The sequence below is a fragment of the Haliotis rufescens genome, unplaced genomic scaffold, assembly GCF_023055435.1.
Source record: "Haliotis rufescens isolate VD_foot unplaced genomic scaffold, xgHalRufe1.0.p SCAF_24, whole genome shotgun sequence".
In the NCBI taxonomy this organism is placed as follows: Eukaryota; Metazoa; Mollusca; class Gastropoda; order Lepetellida; family Haliotidae; genus Haliotis; species Haliotis rufescens.
The window spans coordinates 5,485,039-5,506,357 of NW_025963935.1; the positions used below are offsets into that span (position 1 = coordinate 5,485,039).

Consider the following 21,319-nt stretch of genomic DNA (forward strand, 5'->3'; position numbering starts at 1 on the left):
TCAACTCAGTTTTTTCCACCAAAATAATATTCTAATAAGAGCCCCCTATTTCTAATTTCGAGAGCGCCCTGGGCGCTTATTACGTCGAATAGTGGGTACTTCGATAAGTGTTCTGTAGAGAGCACCCATACAGATATGGTGGCAACAGATGCACACAGCCACAGTTGCAAATTAAAGTGCCCCATTTGAACAAAAACACAGTGTAAGGGACTGGGACATGCTGATCAAAGAAGCACCATCAACTGAAATGTTTACTTTGTTTGTTTGTTTGTTTGTTTACTTGTTGTTTAACACCGCACTCAGCAATATTCCAGCTATATGATGGCAGTCTGTAAATAATCGAGCCTGGACCAGATAATCCAGTGATTGATATCATGAGCATCAATCCACGCAAATTCGGATGCATCAACAAAGTCAGCGAGCCTGACCACCCGATCCCGTCGCCTCTCACAACAAGCATAAACCACTTATGACAAGCATGGGTTGCTGAAGACCTATTCTATCCCCGATCTTCATGGGTCACAAGCATGGGTTGCTGAAGACCTATTCTATCCCAGATCTCCACGGGGGGAGACAAGCATGGGTTGCTGAAGACCTATTCTATCCCAGATCTTCTGTACCAAGGACAAGTAAACATATTTCAAAGGTAGTCCTCACTGACCAGTAGAACTTGAGGGTCGTAGTTCTGAACTAATTCTCAATGCTTCAATTTTCCCACAAAAACTGACAGAACATGTCAACATAGAAAACATTTTTGTCTTTTTCAAGCTACCGACCATCTACAAACTGAGGGCTAGAGAAATGAGGTGTACACAATTCTTAAGAGACCATAAACCTCGGAACAGGAACAGGGACCCCACAAAAAGCCTGAACCTCTCCACCTTTTAGGATGTCTTTCACAGACAAGATAAAATGGGGAGATGCCAAACTGGATCCCTATGACACTTCGGGACCTGCCTGTGTGATGCATCTTTCAATGCAGTGTCAACCCAAACAGCATTCTATTAAATTCCTTCCCATGTTTGGCTGTGATGTAGCCTGCCACCACCCTCAACGTCCTCGTCCACCCTGGACGTCCCCGTCCACCCCACCAGCCCAGGGGTATTCAGTACAGGGTGAGGGGGTACACCAACTGAAGGGTAGGCAGGTAGGTAGGCAGGCAGGCAGCTCCAGCCTTACCTGATCTAGGCCACGGCTAGCGAATGATAGCTGGTACACTTCTAACCCTGCATACATATGTGTTGCACTGAGGCGGGCAGCAACTCCTACACTCAGTGACTCTACCAGGCCTATAAGTACGGGGTCCACCAACTGCCAGCTCATTACCTACCTGAAGTACGTCCAGTGAGGCTGGACAGTGCAGCTCCCAGAGAAGACTTCCACACAGTTGCCACGGACACCCAACTGCCCTTCCTTGCATTCGAGCAATCATCAAGACCAGATTGACACCTGGACATCCTCATCAATACTGAAGACATAACACTGCTCAAGGGCTGTCATCGAAGAATTACACAATTTTCATCATTTGTCTGCTGAAGAAATTGCAAAAACTCAAGCCCGACTACCGTCACTGAAACTTTCATATTCTACCATCTCTCTTGCCCAGTGGTCAAGATGCTATCTCTCTGGCTGACCGAGGTGTTTCCCCTGGTGGCAAGTTCCAACACCCACGTCAGGATGGACGCCGACACCCAGACTTACCATTTGACGGCGCCGCCGCCGACTCTCATGCCAACCTCCACCTACACCCTGCTGTCCGTGTTCCTCTGCTTGGCACTGACAATGGGCTATCTGGTATTTGTCGGAATGGCAATTTTGTACGGTCGGGTACGACCAACTTCAGGACTCTGTCTGCAGTTGTTGCTGCTGACGATATTCTCGCCGATACTGTCGACGGTGTTGCCGAGCATGTTGCTGAGCGTGACGTTCCTTGGCATCGTCACCTACTACATGTACCAGAACCTACCACCAGCGTACCTCGGGGTCCATGGAAAGGCAGTCCTCATCACGGGTAAGTCTACTACCTCCATGTCAAGGCATTCACCAGTGTTAGAATTTTAGAACAGCTTTAACTATTTAAGGTTTACGTATTTTTACCAAATATTTACGTGGGATTGCAGCTGACTGTTTGTATTTTATTTGACATTAAAGGCTTGGTCAGGTTGGCGGGAAAACTTAAAGATAATTATGTCTAAACTGCAGGTTGGCTGTAGTTTTGTGCTTGTCTTCAATTCTGATAAGGCGTTCTCTTTCTGAGACATCTGATCCCATTAACGATGCATTTAATCATGTCATATTAAAGAGTTCAAATTGTATTATATTACAGTTGTATCTATCCATTTTTCTAAACCACCAAAAACACAATTGTTGAGAAAAATAAAATATATTTAAATTATTATCATTTCCTTTGAATTTAATAAACACTTTAAAGCTGGCTAAAATTTATTTAACAGAACTTGACAAACATGCACTTTGTTGTAGTCAATTTTAAATATTCCTAAACACTGATAACATCCTACTTTACATGATACTCATCCAAAATAAACTGTTTCCATGAGGTCTCAGTGCATCCGCTGCCAACAGCACAACCTGTAGTCCAAGTAGGAATACGCACAAGGCCGGTATCGGTAAAGGAACTTGATGTAATAAAACAATCATAAATTAATTTGTATCAAGACCGAGACTAATATTTAGCCTCAAATATGCAGCAAATTTCATAACAAATTCATAAACTGGAATTTAAAAATTGTCCACGCCCAGTCGTTATAGCTAAAGCTTGGAAGAGATGACGTTTATTTCACTGATTACACAACCGATGAAGAGGCGTGTCTTAATGCTCAGTGTTACTTTACTGCATTAAAAAAACACTGTAAAAAAATGTCTGAAATTGAGAAAATATAAACATTAGAACATTCCTATTTTTTCTACCATGGCAACAGAATTAGAAATTGGCACTTGTCCTGTAGTCCTTACCAAACTGCCCAATGGTAAAGGTATCCTAAGGACTAGGAGAGATTGGCCAATTTTAAGGGTTTTGCTATATGTTATCATTATAAGGACTAGTGGACAAAAACTGTTAGTTTCTAACCCTGTGGCACCCAGTTTTTGAATCCTGTATCGTCTATTTTGGTAGAGGAATTTTAGGGACAAGGAGAATCAGAAAATAATAAATAAGTTGGTATCAAAGATAAAATAACCAGTCAAGTGACGCTTTAATTAAACGGAAAAAACCTCAAAAACTCTCTCTATATAATCCTATATCTCATACATACTACTACTGGCAGGGATCATCAGATGTGCCGGTCTATATAAATATACACTTGACATATTATGGGAAGAATTTTTGTTTCATTGCAAGATGTAAAATATCCCTATCTAAGTGTATCTTTTACAATAGACACGTAGCCTATCCTGAACGTTCCACTAGAACCTGGTATACTTGGTACATGACTGGGTCCTGCCTTGTGTTTACACACAGCACTCACTCCCCGCAGACAACCACAACCACAAGCTTACAGCCGACTTCATTCCATTAAGTCATTACACTCCAGTCAGTACTTTATCGGCGATGGAGCCGGCAGTGTAGCAGGTCGGAGTGTGCTGTTGTGTACTAAAACAGTTAGGAACCTCCTGGTTTTCTCATAGTACTACGGTTAATGTAACGGCAGATTAACTAGTGAGTGAGTGAGTATGGTTTTACGCCGCTTTTAGCAATATTCCAGCAATATCACGGCGGGGGACACCAGAAATAGGCTTCACACATTGTACCCATGTTGGGAATCGAACCCGGGTCTTCGGCGTGGCGAGCAAACGCTTTAACCACTAGGCTACCCGACCACCCCAGATTAACTAGTAATATGAGAGAGTATAGTTTTACGACACTTTTAGCAATATTCCTGCAATATCACGGCGGGGGACACCAGAAATAGGCTTCACACATTGTACCATGGGGAATACTTCAAAGGTTATTCATCTTTTATTGTTTCGATGCTAAGTCATATTAATATTGATAGAAGTCATTTTAAAACTTAAATTTCATTTTTTTCTGATCAAAAAAAGTTAATTGAAATTATGAAATTGTTGACAGAATAAAATCTGTCAAATCTTATGGAGAATTTAAATATGACACCTCCTGATCATTCTTTATCTCGATGCAGGAATGTCTTCAGCAAATAACATAAAAAATATGAAAGCTTTTTAAAGGCTATAGATCAATTGAAGTCTAAATTCATCTACAAATAGGTCCTCCAGTACTATGTTGTACAGCCGTTCTCTGTAGCTTCAACACAACCCCAATCAGACATGGCTGTTTGTTTGAAAAAAATAAGACTTATTTGTCAAACCTAACGAACCCCTCTGAAACAAACAACAAAAAAGAACACACCAAAAGGTCAATTTTTAAGTCCATGCTTAAAATTGCATTAACACAGCAGATCAACGCAACAACCTTTGAAGTACAAATCAACAATGGTGTAATGTTAAGGTCGTTAAGCAAGATTTTCAAGACATGACAGAGTCGTGGGTCCCAGAGCCTGTTCTAGTCGTGTTACATCCTTCAACGCTATGACAGTTGTCTCAACAACACAAACAACATCAGTGACAGTTGTCTCAACAACACAAACAACATCAGTGACAGTTGTCTCAACTTCATCAACATCAGTGACAGTTGTCTCAACAACACAAACAACATCAGTGACAGTTCCGTCCAACAACACAAACAACATCAGTGACAGTTGTCTCAACAACACAAACAACATCAGTGACAGTTGTCTCAACAACACAAACAACATCAGTGACAGTTCCGTCCAACAACACAAACAACATCAGTGACAGTTGTCTCAACAACACAAACAACATCAGTGACAGTTGTCTCAACAACACAAACAACATCAGTGACAGTTGTCTCAACAACACAAACAACATCAGTGACAGTTGTCTCAACTTCATCAACATCAGTGACAGTTGTCTCAACAACACAAACAACATCAGTGACAGTTCCGTCCAACAACACAAACAACATCAGTGACAGTTGTCTCAACAACACAAACAACATCAGTGACAGTTGTCTCAACAACACAAACAACATCAGTGACAGTTCCGTCCAACAACACAAACAACATCAGTGACAGTTGTCTCAACAACACAAACAACATCAGTGACAGTTGTCTCAACAACACAAACAACATCAGTGACAGTTGTCTCAACAACACAAACAACATCAGTGACAGTTGTCTCAACAACACAAACAACATCAGTGACAGTTGTCTCAACCACATCAACATCAGTGACAGTTGTCTCAACAACACAAACAACATCAGTGACAGTTCCGTCCAACAACACAAACAACATCAGTGACAGTTGTCTCAACACACAAACAACATCAGTGACAGTTGTCTCAACACACAAACAACATCAGTGACAGTTCCGTCCAACAACACAAACAACATCAGTGACAGTTGTCTCAACACACAAACAACATCAGTGACAGTTTTCTCAACAACATCAGTGACAGTTGTCTCAACAACACAAACAACATCAGTGACAGTTGTCTCAACACAAACAACATCAGTGACAGTTGTCTCAACCACATCAACATCAGTGACAGTTGTCTCAACAACACAAACAACATCAGTGACAGTTCCGTCCAACAACACAAACAACATCAGTGACAGTTGTCTCAACACACAAACAACATCAGTGACAGTTGTCTCAACAACACAAACATCAGTAACAGCTGTCTCAACACAAACAACATCAGTGACAGTTGTCTCAACAACATCAGTGACAGTTGTCTCAACAACACAAACATCAGTGACAGTTGTCTCAACACAAACAACATCAGTGACAGTTGTCTCAACAACACAAACAACATCAGTGACAGTTGTCTCAACAACACAAACAACATCAGTGACAGTTGTCTCAACAACACAAACAACATCAGCTAACATTCTGTTTTATCCAGTTAACAAAAATAATAATTATTTGATGCCTGAATTCTGTCATCCATGATATGACTCTCTGAATTATATCAATTTTTGTTAGAGTTTTCATATAATTCATAAAAATACCAATCATGTGTAACTTGTTCAAGTAAGTTTTGTCCAGCTATAAATCTAACAACTTTTCATTCTTAAACATAACACTCTTTTAATAAAAATCAAGTTCTTATTTCTAAAACACTCTCAAAATCCAAAAGGAACCCATTCCACTGTAAATTGAAACATGGCGTCATTGAACCTCATCTTCGGGCTGGATGAACTCACAAATGCTACATACAAATACCAGTTTTCAAGGAATGCTGTAATATTGAAACTCAAAATTCAAGGCACCAGGGTCCTGGATAACATGATCTGACTGTGGAGCCCATCATAACTGTCCTACTTTCCCCATCAATGTGTGGCAGCTGTAGTACCGACAACGACATCGACATCGACATCGACATCGCAATGTGGAACGTCGATTGAGGCTGCATGCCTTAGGGCCTTATTTTTCAGATGTTATTAATTCCATTGATAAACAAATCTTCAGACTTCTACAAATTCTTCCTAATTTGAAACCCCAAAAGCATATCATGTTTCTAGCCAATCTTGCTGAAATTCACCCCAGACCGCTAGCCCGAGACTGCTAGCCCGAGACCGCTAAATTAGGTGACAATTCTTTGATGGTTAAGTGCTCATTGCTTAGTAGTATTTGAGGACTTAAATTCAGAACCAGTTCTCAATGCCTCAATTTTGCCACAAATTGGAACAAAATAAAACTGACGAAATGTGACAGAAACTTAAGACAAGGTAAACACATTTGTCTCTTTCAAGCTGGACGAGCTACACTAACTCTAAGGACCAGTAGAATACAGCTTCCACTTGCCTTTCAACAATGAGTTTCTAAGGCTGCATGTCTTTCTATACAACTGTACTCCTGATCTTGATTGGTTGGTTTGTTTGTTGTTTAACGCCGCACTCAGCAATATTCCAGCTACATGACAGCGGTCTGTAAATAATCGAGTCTGGACCAGACAATCCAGTGATTAATATCATGAGCAACAATCCACACAATTGGGATCGATGACATGCATCAACCAAGTCAGAGAGCCTGACCACCCAATCCTGTTAGTTGCTTTTACGGCAGGCATGGGTTGCTGAAGACCTATTCTACCCCGGAATCTTCATGGGTCCTATATAAGGACTAGTGGACTAGCGGGCCTGACCACCCGATCCCAACTCCTGACCTTGATTGATGCTGATACTTCGACATTGGTCATTTACTTATGGGGGGGGGGGGGGGGGGTCAGTGGGAATCAGGTGGTCACCCAAACACTTCTCAATGGGAGGGTGATAAAATATAGTTTTACGCCGCTTTTAGCAATATTCGGCAATATCACGGTGGGGGACACCAGAAATGGGCTTCACACATTGTACCCATGTAAGGAATTGAACTCGGGCCTTTGGTGTGACGAGTGAACGCTTTAACCACCCGGCTAGCCACAGCCCAACCTTAATAAAGAATAAAGCATATATTTGTCGGGGGTCATGAAAAATATGACGAGCATTATGAGAGGGTCATTGTTTACATAAACGTGTGCATCAAAAACCTCTGGATGCCCCTAATGTATAACCGGTCCCTTAACCACCGATAATCCTATCGCTATGACCACAAGGTCCTGCTAGTCCATGGCATCCTTCAAAGGATGTACAGTGTAGGCGACCGAACTTAGTCCATGGTACACACACCTCACAAAAGCTTAATGAGTGCAAATCCTAATTAATCCCCAGCGTTGGAGAGGATTGCATTGCATTGTGGGTCTATTTATTCCCAACACTGGCTCAGTTGAGGTAGAAAGGTTACTCGGTGCAATCTCCGCAATGATCGTCTACCTGATTTATCCCAAGTTTGTCAAAAACTTTGTAAATACCGGGAATGGAGCAGTTTAGCCAAGAGGTCAACGAGTGCACTTGTCTGCATCAATTCTAATGCATTATGGGAGTTGTTGTTTGTTTGCAAGGTGAAGGTCTGACGTAGTTACATGGCACTAAGTAACATCTTCTTTAATTTTTAATAAATTGAAATTTATTTTTCAATAAATTAAAAAGTGGTTTAATATTTACTTAAAAGTGAAAATTTTATAACTTCATGTGTCATCAAATGTCCATCTTTGTGACAATGATCGCAAGTCATATCCATTTTATAGCAAACCTAAAAAAGACCAGAGTTATAAATAGCTTTTAGTGGATTAAATTTAGCATGCTGCAAGTACAAATTCAAAATCACAACCCGGATCTCAATTGATTGTAACCTACACAACCATTGCCAGAGCTTGAAGCCCAACTAACACTGCTTGGCTTCTGAGGCCATGTCACATACATATATATGCCCAATCGGGGCTAATGAGATGCACTCTGTGACCCCAACCCTGAATAATAAAACACACACCAAATGAAGACGACACCTGTATAGGCTGCCAGGGGAATGTGCCGTGGGGTCATTCGGTGTATTCTGCCGACCACACTGTTAGTAAACCCCCGTGTGTAGCCGTGCTGGGGTCACTCGGTGCAGATGGTGGTATTCTGCTTGTGGTAGTTCATTCATCTAACTCAGCAGTGTGTAGCCGTGCTGGGGTCACTCGGTGCAGATGGTGTTATTCTGCTAGTGGTAGTTCATTCATCTAACTCTGCAGTTTGTAAGGGCGCTAGTCAATGGGGCCTTCATCCATTCATGGCTTGAATGTCACACAAGCAACACGACACACTTCACACCCAGGCTCGCAAAACATGAACAAAATTCAAACACTGAGAAAAAGTTTCAGAAATCACTGAATCAGAAATCGAATCTAACCAAACCAACACACATTTAGCCAAATTGATAGGATTCCCAACCAATACCTGTCAAGTAAAAATACAGCAGTCTTAAATATTCAAATTTTAAAAAAATAAAAAAAAATTATTTTTAACAAAGTGGCAATTTGGAAAAAAACTTGAGACATTTCTCTTCCTGATGCATTCAAAAAGCACTTGAGAGAATGGACGCCAGGGCCACTGTACCGGCGCGCTGTACTTATCAACATGTTTACCTTGCTGGGTTAACTGAGTGGGCCGTATATCCATGTAGGTTGAAATGTTTATGGTGTTGACACACATCACCATACACAAACCAGCCCTCTTCAGTCCACGGGGATAAAAACTTGTTTGCTTTGCAATGTTCAAAAGCATACAGATGACACAGAAATTGCCATTCATGAATTTCACGACAAACTCATGACTTACTGCCTGCCTGTCGACCACAAGGTACAAACCGCTTATGCTGGATGACGCACAGCGTGGAATCACAATACCTTTTCAGCATTCGTACACAGATTATGTTAATGGTAATGTTCGTCTGTGTACAGTTGTATGTAAAACAGGCTCTTTAGATCCTGTTGGAGGGTGCTCGGTGTATGTCGAAATCCTCTTCTCCGAGTGCATGTAAGGAAAAGCATAAAGATATCACTTGACTTGAAGTTCAAGCGAAGCCAGGTGAACCCGAACTACATTGGGGGTCAAGTACAGAGTTTGTTGTGATACATCAACCTTGTTGTCACCAGTGTCACGCTTGTCATCAGTGTCATAATTGTTGTCACATTGTCATCAGTATTGTCACCATTGTCTTCATTGTTGTCATTGTGATCAGTGACACAGACGGGTGGGTAAGCAGGCAGGCAGGCAGGCGGGTGGGTGGGTAGGTAGGCAGGCAGGCAGGCAGGCAGGCAGGCAGGCAGGCAGGCAGGCAGGCAGGCAGGTGGGTGGGTGGGTAAGCAGGCAGGCAGGCGGGTGGGTGGGTAGGCAGGCAGGCAGGCAGGCAGGCAGGCAGGCAGGCAGGCAGGTGGGTGGGTGGGTAAGCAGGCAGGCAGGCGGGTGGGTGGGTAGGCAGGCAGGCAGGCAGGCAGGCAGGCAGGCAGGCAGGCAGGCAGGCAGGCAGGTGGGTGGGCGGGTAGGCAGGCAGGCGGGCGGGCAGGCAGGTGGGTGGGTGGGTAAGCAGGCAGGCAGGCGGGTGGGTGGGTAGGCAGGCAGGCAGGCAGGCAGGCAGGCAGGCAGGCAGGCAGGCGGGTGGGTGGGTAGGCAGGCAGGCAGGCAGGCAGGCAGGCAGGCAGGCAGGCAGGCAGGCAGGCAGGTGGGTGGGTGGGTAAGCAGGCAGGCAGGTGGGTGGGCGGGTAGGCAGGCAGGCAGGCAGGCAGGTGGGTGGGTGGGTAGGCAGGCAGGCAGGCAGGCAGGCAGGCAGGCAGGCAGGTGGGTGGGCGGGTAGGCAGGCAGGCAGGCAGGCAGGTGGGTGGGTGGGTAAGCAGGCAGGCAGGCGGGTGGGTGGGTAGGCAGGCAGGCAGGCAGGCAGGCAGGCGGGTGGGTGGGTAGGCAGGCAGGCAGGCAGGTAGGCAGGCAGGCAGGCAGGCAGGCAGGCAGGCAGGCAGGCGGGTGGGTGGGTAGGCAGGTAGGCAGGCAGGCAGGCAGGCAGGCAGGCAGGCAGGTGGGTGGGTGGGTAGGCAGGCAGGCAGGCAGGCAGGCAGGCGGGTGGGTGGGTAGGCAGGCAGGCAGGCAGGTAGGCAGGCAGGCAGGCAGGCAGGCAGGCAGGCAGGCAGGTGGGTGGGCGGGTGGGCGGGTAGTATTTCTTTTTCTTTTTTGTTCAAACTAGTATGTAACCAAATAAACAGTTGTGTGACTGAATAAACAGTTGTGTGACCGAGTAAACAGTTGTGTGACCGAATAAACAGTTGTGTGACCGAACAAACAATTGTGTACAATCAACCTGGGAAAGGGTCTCTCTAAATTAATGTGTTCCTTGATGAGTAAAATACTGGAAATACTCCCAAAGGACTTGGAATATTTAAGGAGTTTTATTGCTTTTTAAAAATGGAAATAAAAACGAAACGTGCTGCAAACTTTATGCTGATGCAGACGGTGCCTCAGAACCAAGACTATCATTTTTTTAGCCTTACCAAGTGAATGTTGTTTTACGGTTGGTCGATACAGAAGCAGCCAGGTCCTAGGTTATGGAAGTTCTTGCTGTACAAGTGTCCCCTCGGTGTTAAGCCGGCATAAATCCCGCTCACAGCGGACAATAAACATGTCAAGGACTTGTAATCTCCTAAAACCTGATGACGGATAAACAAGCCTTGAAACGGCAGTAAATAACTATCCATTTCTGGCATGATATATTGAAGTGTACTCACACTCAGTCAACTGGAATTTCAAGGGATTGCATCGCAAGTGTATACGAAAGAAAACACAGTTCACAAGCAAAGAGTGAGGTCATTCCAGCTAATTGGATCTGGATTAAAGTATTTCTGGGGAATTATCTACATGTTCTCAGGCCTATATTCCACAGCAAATGTCGGTTAAATCAACAAGATTTACCAATTCAGGTTATTTTAACTACAGCAAATGTCGGTTAAATCAACAAGGTTTACCAATTCAGGTTATTTTAACTACAGCAAATGTCGGTTAAATAAACAAAATTTACCAATTCAGGTTATTTTAACTACAGCAAATGTCGGTTAAATAAACAAGATTTGCCAAATCAGGTTATTTTAATTTAAGTTTTGCAAGGATGATTTGTATTTCCCTGTCTGTCCAATGAGTGAGTGAGTGAGTTTGGTTTTACGCCGCTTTTAGCAATATTCCAGCAATATCACGGCCGGGGACACCAGAAATGGGCTTCACACATTGTACCCATGTCGGGAATCGAACCCGGGTCTTCGGCAGGATGAACGAAGGCTTTAACCGGTAGGCTACCTGACCGCCCCTCAAAGGATATATATAAACATTCCCTTAATTGTTGACACTCCTGAAGTCTTTGATGGGCATTTAGAAGTTGGGGGAACATGAATATGTGACACTTTTTATGGAGAGCAACTTTGAAGCGACGTTTCGGGACTTGTTGCTCCTCCATCAGGTGACTGCTTGACATTACTGGACTGCCAGGCTTGAACACCTTGCAATGTAACAACACAGAGTCAAATAGCCTTGTCCTCAAGTGTAATTTTCAGTCGCTTTTAGTTTTAACACATGGACTATTGTAAGCTGGGCTTAGTGAACAATCTGAATTTGGCTTCAGGCTCCAGTTGCAGACTGTACTTCCAAAAACATCCCAACTTTGAACAAAATAATGTTTTATTCCTTTTTAGTTGCCACACAGAGCATTGAACTTTCCACAGATCTGTGGTAACCCTGTTGTGTCTGTCACTCAGGGACGGCCTCTCACTCACTCACTCACTCACTCACTCGACTTATTGCAGGCTGTGACCAGGGCATTGGACACGAGCTGGCCAAGAAGCTGGACAGCATGGGTCTGCACGTGTTTGCAGGCTGCCTGTTCAAGGACGGCCCCGGGGAGACCCTTCTGAAGGAGACGTGCTCCGACCGTCTCAAGACCTTGCAGCTCGATGTGCGAGACATGGTGCAGGTTGAGAAGGCGGCCATCTTTGTGGACGAGAACCTGGGCGACAATGGTAGGTAGCAGGACACTTTCTCCCATCTCTCTACAGAACAGAAAGGCTGCCCTACCATTCACAACGGAGTAGAACGTAGAAGGCTTGTTGAGAGAAAGTAAATTGCACATCGTCGTCTTCATGACAAGAAATTCTGTGATGATTCTAGTCCCTAGTAAAGCTGACATCACAGGGTTCGGTTAGACAAGATAGTAGAGGCTAGTTCAGGTGTATTAGGGCTAGTAGTTGTTCCTACTGATTGCCCACTGGGTTGACAAATATGTCGTGTCAACGGTCATGATCAAAGTCTTGCCGGGCAGAGTGAAAAGTTTTTCAGTTCACGAACTTTTCAAAAGTGTCAACGTTATAGCGTACACCTATAGAATGAACACATGGCTAACAGATGATCAGATTATAATTCTGAGTCCAAAAATAGTTGGTAATTTTACATATCAATGGAAAGCAAAGAAAATATCCCAAATTGCAAGGAAGGAAAATTAACACTAACTCCTCCTATTTGTCTACCAGAACTATGGGGCATCGTCAACAACGCTGGCATCTGCTACATCGGCAACGTAGAGATGATGATGATGGAGGACATGCAGAAGATCATGGCAGTCAACTACTTCGGCCCTGTCAACGTCTGCAAGGCCTTCCTCCCCCTCCTCCGCCGCAGCCGCGGACGTCTCGTCAACATCGCCAGCAACGCAGGTATGTAGACACCTCCATAGCATGAGTGGGTCAATCAAGGCAGATGCCGTTCGGACACTTTTCCAGTTATATCACGGCTTGTCAGCTTCATGGGCGAGGAAACCCAAGTGATGCAGGGGGTGTACATCTTTAATGAAACCCGTGAGTACGGGTTGGTGCAGACAAACCCAGAAACAATCAGGGTGAATCTGGGATTTGAACCCAGATCCATTGAATTAAGTCATGGAGAACTTCAAAAACGGTTGAGTGAGTACCATTGGAAGAATATTATAATATGTGATACAATCCAAAAATACATCTCTCTCATCACTTTCTGTCAAGGGGCGGTCGGGTAGCCTAGTGGTTAAAGCGTTCGCTCGTCACGCCGAAGACCCGGGTTCGATTCCCGACATGGGTACAATGTGTGAAGCCCATTTCTGGTGTCCCCCGCCGTGATATTGCTGGAATATTGCTAAAAGCAGCGTAAAACCAAACTCACTCACTCTCTCACTTTCTGTCAAACATGGCAGAAGGTTAAGGCCGATACACAAAGCATTCGCAGTACTTCGACAACCATAAGCCGACGACAGCTATACACTTACTATAATCATAACTTGGGACATATTTGGAATCTCCCTGAGGAAAGAAAATAAGTATTTCTTGTAGTAAGATACTATCTATGTGATGCAGCACTTCTCCTTACTATATTATTGTGGTTTTGTCTTCAGGTTTGGCGCCAATCCCCCTGATGGGTGTCTACTGCGCCTCCAAGGCGGCGCTGGCCAGCATGACGGAGGTGTGGCGCTATGAGCTGCAAGCCTGGGGCATCAATGTGTCCATGATCATCCCCAGCGGGTACAAGACAGGTACTGAGATACCCTTGTTACCATGGTTACAAGACACACACTGTACAGTCTCAAATCTCGCATGACCGACCTACTCCTGTATGCTTCGAGGCAGTTGTTGTTTAACTCTACAGTCCGCTACATCACAACACTCTCTAAATAACAGACAGGGCCTCGCAAACCAGTGGTTGACAGCATGAGCACTCAGCATAGAGTAACAATCAATTTTTAACTATTGAATGAGTTATTTAGGCCAAAGCTAACTTTCCTCACAACATAAAGTCAACATTGCAAGGAAAATAACTGCAGCGGATATTCTACAAACTATTAAAAAGTGAGTGAGTATGGTTTTACGACGCTTTTAGCAATATTCCAGCAATATCACGGCGGGGGACACAAGAAATGGGCTTCACACATTGTACCCATGTCAGGAATCGAACCAGGGTCTTCGGCGTGACGAGTGAACGCTTTAACCACTAGGCTACCCGACCGCCCCTTATTAAAAAAGTATAAAGTACTTTCCATTATTCTAAAGCCCCCCTCCCATGGTTCACAGGTATCCTTGGTTACGACAAAGACAAGACTGCTGAACGCTGGTGGAACGCTGCCAGTGACGCCGTCAGGAACGACTACGGCAAAGACTGCTTCCACATCAAGTTCAGAAACGCAGGTGAGAACACATCTCCTTTAATGGATAGAAAAATAACAAGTGAACAGAATTTCAATGACATCGATTTTTGTTGTCTCAACAAGGGAAGAAAACCCAGTGTGAAACAGGACATAAAACTCTGGGACTAACTCCGTTTCATAGATACAGGGTTAGAAATTGGCACTAGTCCTATAGTCCTTGCCAAACTGCCCAATAGTAAAGGTATCCTAAGGACCAGTAGAAATTAGCCATTTTTAAAGGTTTTCCTATATGTTATCATTATAAGGACTAGTGGACTGAAACTGTTAGTTTCTACTGCTGAGATACGGAGGGCAAAAACGCGGACAAATCCAAGATGACATTGTAGCAAAGGGACATAACTCTGCATGACAGGGCACCTTGTGCCACATTTTCTGAGGAAATTGTGAAAACGTTCAAGAAGCAAATGCATAATGAATAATAAATATGAAACAGTTTGGCCAAACACCTTTCAGTCCACTTACCTGAACTTGGCTCTTAGCAGCAGCATTTTAGTCGATTTTAATACTAGAACCAACAGAATTTTACAAAGTCGTAGACTGTGAGCATGACAATAATAACAGTGGTAAGACGTCGCTGTCGAGCCACACATTGTGTTCTCGATTAGTTTCCCCAAACAATAACAGTAACGATTCTACGGAGCCTCCACTGGCTCAAAATCAATGAGATAATCCAGTATAAAGTGATGCTGATTGTGTTCAATGCGAGACACAATCAAAAAACAAATTATATCAGCGAGCTTCTTGAAGAGTACGTGCCTGGGAGATCTCTCAGATCAAGCTGCCAGTCCCTACTCGCTGTGCCTAGTGTTAGAACGGCGACTTTTGTAGGTCGGAGTTTCGCCAAAGTTGCCCCTGGGCTATGGAATAGGCTGACATTGGATATCAGGAACATTGACAGTCCTACTTTGTTCCGATCAAGACTCAAAACCTATCTTTTCACCAAATCTTTCTTGGAGTATTGAGGCTTTGTGTTTTCCTAGCTGTGTAATGTCTCTTTTTTTTTGTGTAGACTCAAATGAAGCGCTCTTGAGCAGTTCTTCGAACTGGATACCAGCGCTTTATAAATCTGTAGTTATTATTATTATCATTATTAACTCCTGTTTTCCAGACAACATTCTCAGCAGCGACCTGTCGCCCATCATCCAGTCCATCGTGGACGCCCTCCTCTCAACCAAACCCAAAACATTTTACTACAAAGGCCTCATGTCTCGATCTCTGCCCTTCCTGTATCTCCATCTGCCTGTCTGCATCAGCGACCCCATCATGAAGGTCATCGGAAACTGGTACGAATTTTCACCGAAAGCTTTAAAGAAGTGAAGACCCCTTTCAGTGCTGTCAAAGGGTCCAAGCAAGCCTCTCCAAAGATGTGCTTCTTAGCGCACAATACGCCTTCCATTGAAAACCAGAAGGGGAGATCACTCTGAAGTCTGCACTGAGGCAGACATGATGTGCCAAATGTAGACCTGTGTTCGAAATTAAGGAAGTCCTGGTTCTGAGGGTTCCTGCTATAGTATTTAAATCTAATAATTCAGTTAACTGTGAATTACGAACAATGGAGCCTCTAATATTAAAAAGGAGCCTTGACCTTTGTTCTTGATTTCGAACACTGTAGATGACAGTCGTAATGGTAATTTAGCATTAACAGTGATGAGCGAATCTGTTTTGAAGCTGGTTTTTAAAACAATTTGACATACACGCCATGGTTGTGAATAAGTTAATATTAAGCACATATTGGTAGATGCGACATGTTGTTTGGTAGATGTACACATGTATACTGCAAGAATGGCAGCTTTGATATTCTGAAGTAATCCCAGAGATGTACATAAACTTTGTAGAAATGGATCTACCATCAATAGTGGGGATTCCAGTCAAGCTCAATCATTTATCAATATACTCAACTTGCAATATGCTGACATATATTGACCCAGTGATACAGGCATGATATAAATAATGTACATTTCATTCATGTTGTCTTGGGGCTCAGTTTAATAACAACAGGAATAACCATTTGACAGGAGCTCCGACACTTCCACAGTTGTAATAACCATGGGTTGTTGACCTAGCAGAAACATCATCCAGGAATAATATTACCTATAAAGAAATTGATGCAGGTGAAATTATTTAAACTGTGGGAAATTAAAAAAACTCTTTGCATTATTATTGAGAAATTCAACTTTTTCATCTAATCAAAACATATTTTATTTGGCATGTCAATTTATTTTGTTTCGTGAATGAGCCTTCTCTAAATTCAAAACCCCCCCAAAATATTGTTAGACAAATATTCTTGTTCTAATTTTTGCTTAAACAATTTTTTAATCTGATTAAGGAATATTACCTCAAACTATTCCGGATGCCATATTTTGAATTTTTCCATGTCACTCTTGACATACTGACCAATAAAATCTGTAAAACTAGAACTTAAATTAACCTGGACTGGACAGTGTTTCCGTGTACACTTCTGTCTTGGCAACATTAGGCCTCAGGAGTTACTTCCCTTTATTTGCTTTCGACCCAAGCAGGCAACATGGAGACTGTAGATCTATACAATGATTGGTGCATTAACTTTTCTGCTATGCTTGAGAATATTTGTCATCAGACATTCATTACACTAAATAGTTCTCAGAAAAGCAAGATATACTTTTTCGAGGACTCATGTCGCGGTCAAGTCGCTGACCTTTCTCTGTGAAAAATGTCAGTTGAATTAAAACAAGGGCACAATCAATACTGAAAAAGCCTGAAGTTTACAAATGGTTGTTTTCGACTGAAATATTGTGACATAATAATGATAATTGCCATTGATATTTCTAAAACTTTGTAAAATATGTTCATCATCATCATCATCATCATCATCATCATCACCATCATCATCATCACCGACTGTACATATACCATAAACCAGTGCTCATTGTATCAAATACATGCAAGGCCCAAATTTTACATAATTTTTTGATAACGGATTCCGATAGTGAAACATTTGGTCGGTAGTCAAAAACTAAAAAACATCCATTTTAGCATGTTTAGTAAATAAAAAACCTTTATTATTATTTTCCAAGTGATCGTTACTGTCAGCAGTGTAAAAAACCTTGTCAACCTGATTTTATTTCTTTTCTGACTTTTCGATATTTGAGTCGGATCCGTAGGCCTGACCATGCTGTACATAGTGTGCCGGTCTCATTACGGGTAAACAATGTTCTGAGAACCAAAATATGATCGTTGTCTGTTATAGCTGGAATGTCAACTCAACATTGACATACGACAGAATGTGATATGATTCCCAACTTCCACTTAGCTGCCAATATACTCATGCAAAGAAAAAAAGGAACATCTGTCACAGGACAAGTGTGTGATACATTTTGTATGTAGCGCAAAGAAAACCACAGATTGTTTGGTAACGCATTGGTACACATGTGCAAATATTTCACTGTGACAGATTTTGTTGATAGGAATAAGTTTTATTGAACACAACAGTGAATCTTTTACTTGTGTACCAGCATATGACATCCTTCCATCAGAGATACGCAGAGTCAGTATGTGCCTACTTGGATCAATTAATCAGCTGTTAACGAGAAATTAAGAATGATAAAAAGAAAATTTCAAATCTTATTAAAAATTAATAATGCCGGTAGTTTCACATTTATTTTTCCTGAAATTCTTCATCCAAGTTTGACAAAGTCTTTGGTTTAAAAATCTATGATAATGATACAATAATATTATATTTACAAATTCAAGATGGCTGCTCAATAACGACCATTGTGTTCAGTTGGTCTCAGTGTACTCGGTGCTATCTGTGGAAGGAAGGATGGGGGTAGCAGCAGCTGTGACAGGCTCAAAGGAATTCATGTCCATCAGGAAAGAAAGAATAAATGAATAAAGAAAAACCTGTTTTGTCTTTTATCTGGAACGCACGTGAGTGAGTGAGTGAGTGAGTGAGTGAGTGAGTGAGTGAGTGAGTATGGTTTTTATCCCCCTTTAGCAATATCCCAGCGGGGGACATGGGGTTTAAACATTGCAGCGTTCAAGATTATTCCACTTGTGTGTGTGGCTTGTACTACAGTCCGTTTGACTCCAAATGAGAACGATGAATTGCAAAATAACTCGAAATCCAGAAAAGTGTATGAAACATCAATACGGTACTTGACCATGAATACCCTGTACCCAACAAAATCTGAATTTTGTTTATTTTAAGACCCATGACAGATGAAGTTCTTTCAGAAACTATCATGTAATTTTGTATAGAAATGTGTACATGACACGTAGGGGGGACAAACCGTGGAAGGCACAGCGCAAGCACGCATGCACTGCACGTTCTGTGGTAGGGGAAATGACAGAGCGTTAGAGGGGCCGTCTCATGATAATTTCGCAACATGACTCGATCATGCCATAGATCTCGTCGTCGGAACTGCTGGTGCCTGAACCGACTGCCACTATTATAGGTTGGACTGTTGCTGGGATTCCTTTACGAGTTGTTCAATGTCTCGTAATTTGAACGTTGTGTTCGATCGTCCAACGTCACCCTTGACGATGCCCCATACCAACTCGATTGGATTCAGGTCGCAGTGATAATGTGGCAGTCGTAAGACAGCGTGACCCTGACCCTTGATGTAACTGTCAACTTTATACACGGGGTCAGGATTCATAATTTTTATGATTTCATAGAGCTGTGGTTTCGTCGCTCGAGAAGGAAAGGTAATGTTCCTCCGTTGCAGCCAAGTAACCATGTCTCCTTTACGGTTATTAGAGGTTGGAGTCTTGCTTTCCAGATCCTGCACACTATGATACGGTGCATTGTCCATGACAATGAGAGACTTGGTAGGCAAAGCAGGGACTAATTCAGGGTTCGAAATTAACGCTCGCCCGTTAGCCCGTGGCTAGAGTATTTCCTACAGGGCTAAGAACATCCGCAGAACGCTAGCCCGGGTGGCTAACTAACCTTAAAGCAGTGTTGGCTGAAGAGCGCGTTTTTGCATCTTGGACGCACAAAAATTAGTTTGAACGCACCTGCGTAACATGTGTGGGTCTCGTGGACGCAGTGACTGGGGCTATATTAATTTCATATCGAATTGACACTGTTATCGTAAATCAAAGACGTACGTCTTTGCGTAAAGGTATTTGTTGCCAAACAAGACAGCGAAGCATGTTGATTATCACTTCCGTTTGCTGAACCAAACCAGTTTCATTATTCTCTCCCTTTTTATGACAAATACCCAAACTTGACCTATATCTATTGTCGGTTTTGCATGTATTAATGTTCGGTATGGTCCGTAGCTTTGCTTCAGCCAATCAGGTGCCACATATTAAGCAAGTCGGATATAGTCGTAATTAATTTAGCTTGCTGATTGGTCGAAAATATCCTGACCTTGTGTCAAACTAAAAATAGCCAGGCACATCAAGGGTATACTTCAGAACGTGGTAATAGTGACCCGCGAAATCGAGCGACCATGTAGGATGATACGCTATGTTATCGCAGTGGTTAATTTATAATGGATCGTAGTGGGGCACGCTTACAAACTTATTAAATATGTGAATCACAAAATGTTTGTTGTTCATTGGATTGATTGATGCTGATTTTCTTTACCGAGTTTGATAAACAAAGTACCTGTCATTGGTGAATCTTACCTCAGTTAGTAAGGCTGTGAGGATTATATGGTATATCACTTCCTGTTTTGAATTTTGCATACAACCGAGGTTTGGTCAAGGGACTTCGTTTGAACAAATGGGTTCTTTTTCTAATCAATTTTGAATGGAGGAAGGGGTAATTCCACTTCAAAAACATCCCAGGAACTGTCATAAAAAAAGTTAACGTGTGTACAAGTAGCCGTGACATACCGCAACGAGTCCTGTATTCGATCATGCGATGAAATATATCGTGCTTAGATTTGCATAAGTAAACAGTCGACAGGTTGTGTGGATTACGAGATTTATCAATACCGCGATACTGTATATGATAAAGAATGAATGCTAACACTTGAATGTACAATGATGTAAGCATTGTTTTTATTTAGCGGACTCTGAATATTTAGTTATTCTACAACAGACTTATCAAGCTGATAATAATTCAATCTCTTGTGAGTTATATTAAGAATAGCAAAACACATTTTGCCAGGACCGTTATTGGTGTAACTGACATGTTTAAACATTTATAGCACCTGAAACATGTTGACTAGATTTATCAAGGAAATGCTGGATCCTGAACATACTCTTACTAAAAAAACGTTCGATATGCCAATTATATTTTATGACTCATTGATCATTGTCACAGTTACAACATGAACTCAATACTCAGTACAGTAGCATCAGAACAGCCATTGAACTTAACTGAATCCATAACTTCAAATCATTGGTAGATCTCGGTAAAAACATTCACAAATGTCTGTCAATGACCCCTTACCAATGGCAGACCCGTGTACTGCCTTTTCATATACGAAGTTAGATATTAACATGGATAATTTTGTGTTATAATATTCATTAATATCAAATGTCCCTTTTAAGAATCTGTTGTCTGCTGCTCTAGTCATTGCAAAGGATGTTGCTCAGTCTGATAACTCTCCATCTGACTGTGAAGAGTGTTGTTAAACTAATGAATTGAAAGAATTTGCGAGAAATACTCAGTGAATCAGTGTTGTTGTTATTTGATGTTTCAGTGGCA

General features: G+C 42.4%; 2 protein-coding genes across 2 annotated transcripts in view; one reads left to right on the plus strand and one right to left on the minus strand.

The window, feature by feature from the left end:
- LOC124122841 (histone H4 transcription factor-like) overlaps positions 1-21,319 on the minus strand; it is a 108,229-nt gene that overhangs the window by 69,426 nt on the left and 17,484 nt on the right. The window lies entirely within an intron of this gene.
- LOC124122842 (estradiol 17-beta-dehydrogenase 2-like) lies at positions 1,216-18,551 on the plus strand. The gene is made up of 6 exons (XM_046485985.2): positions 1,216-2,011; positions 12,257-12,469; positions 12,977-13,159; positions 13,867-14,004; positions 14,540-14,653; positions 15,782-18,551. Exons 1-6 carry the CDS (start codon positions 1,615-1,617, stop codon positions 15,988-15,990), a joined length of 1,254 nt encoding a protein of 417 aa, XP_046341941.2. The 5' UTR covers positions 1,216-1,614; the 3' UTR covers positions 15,991-18,551.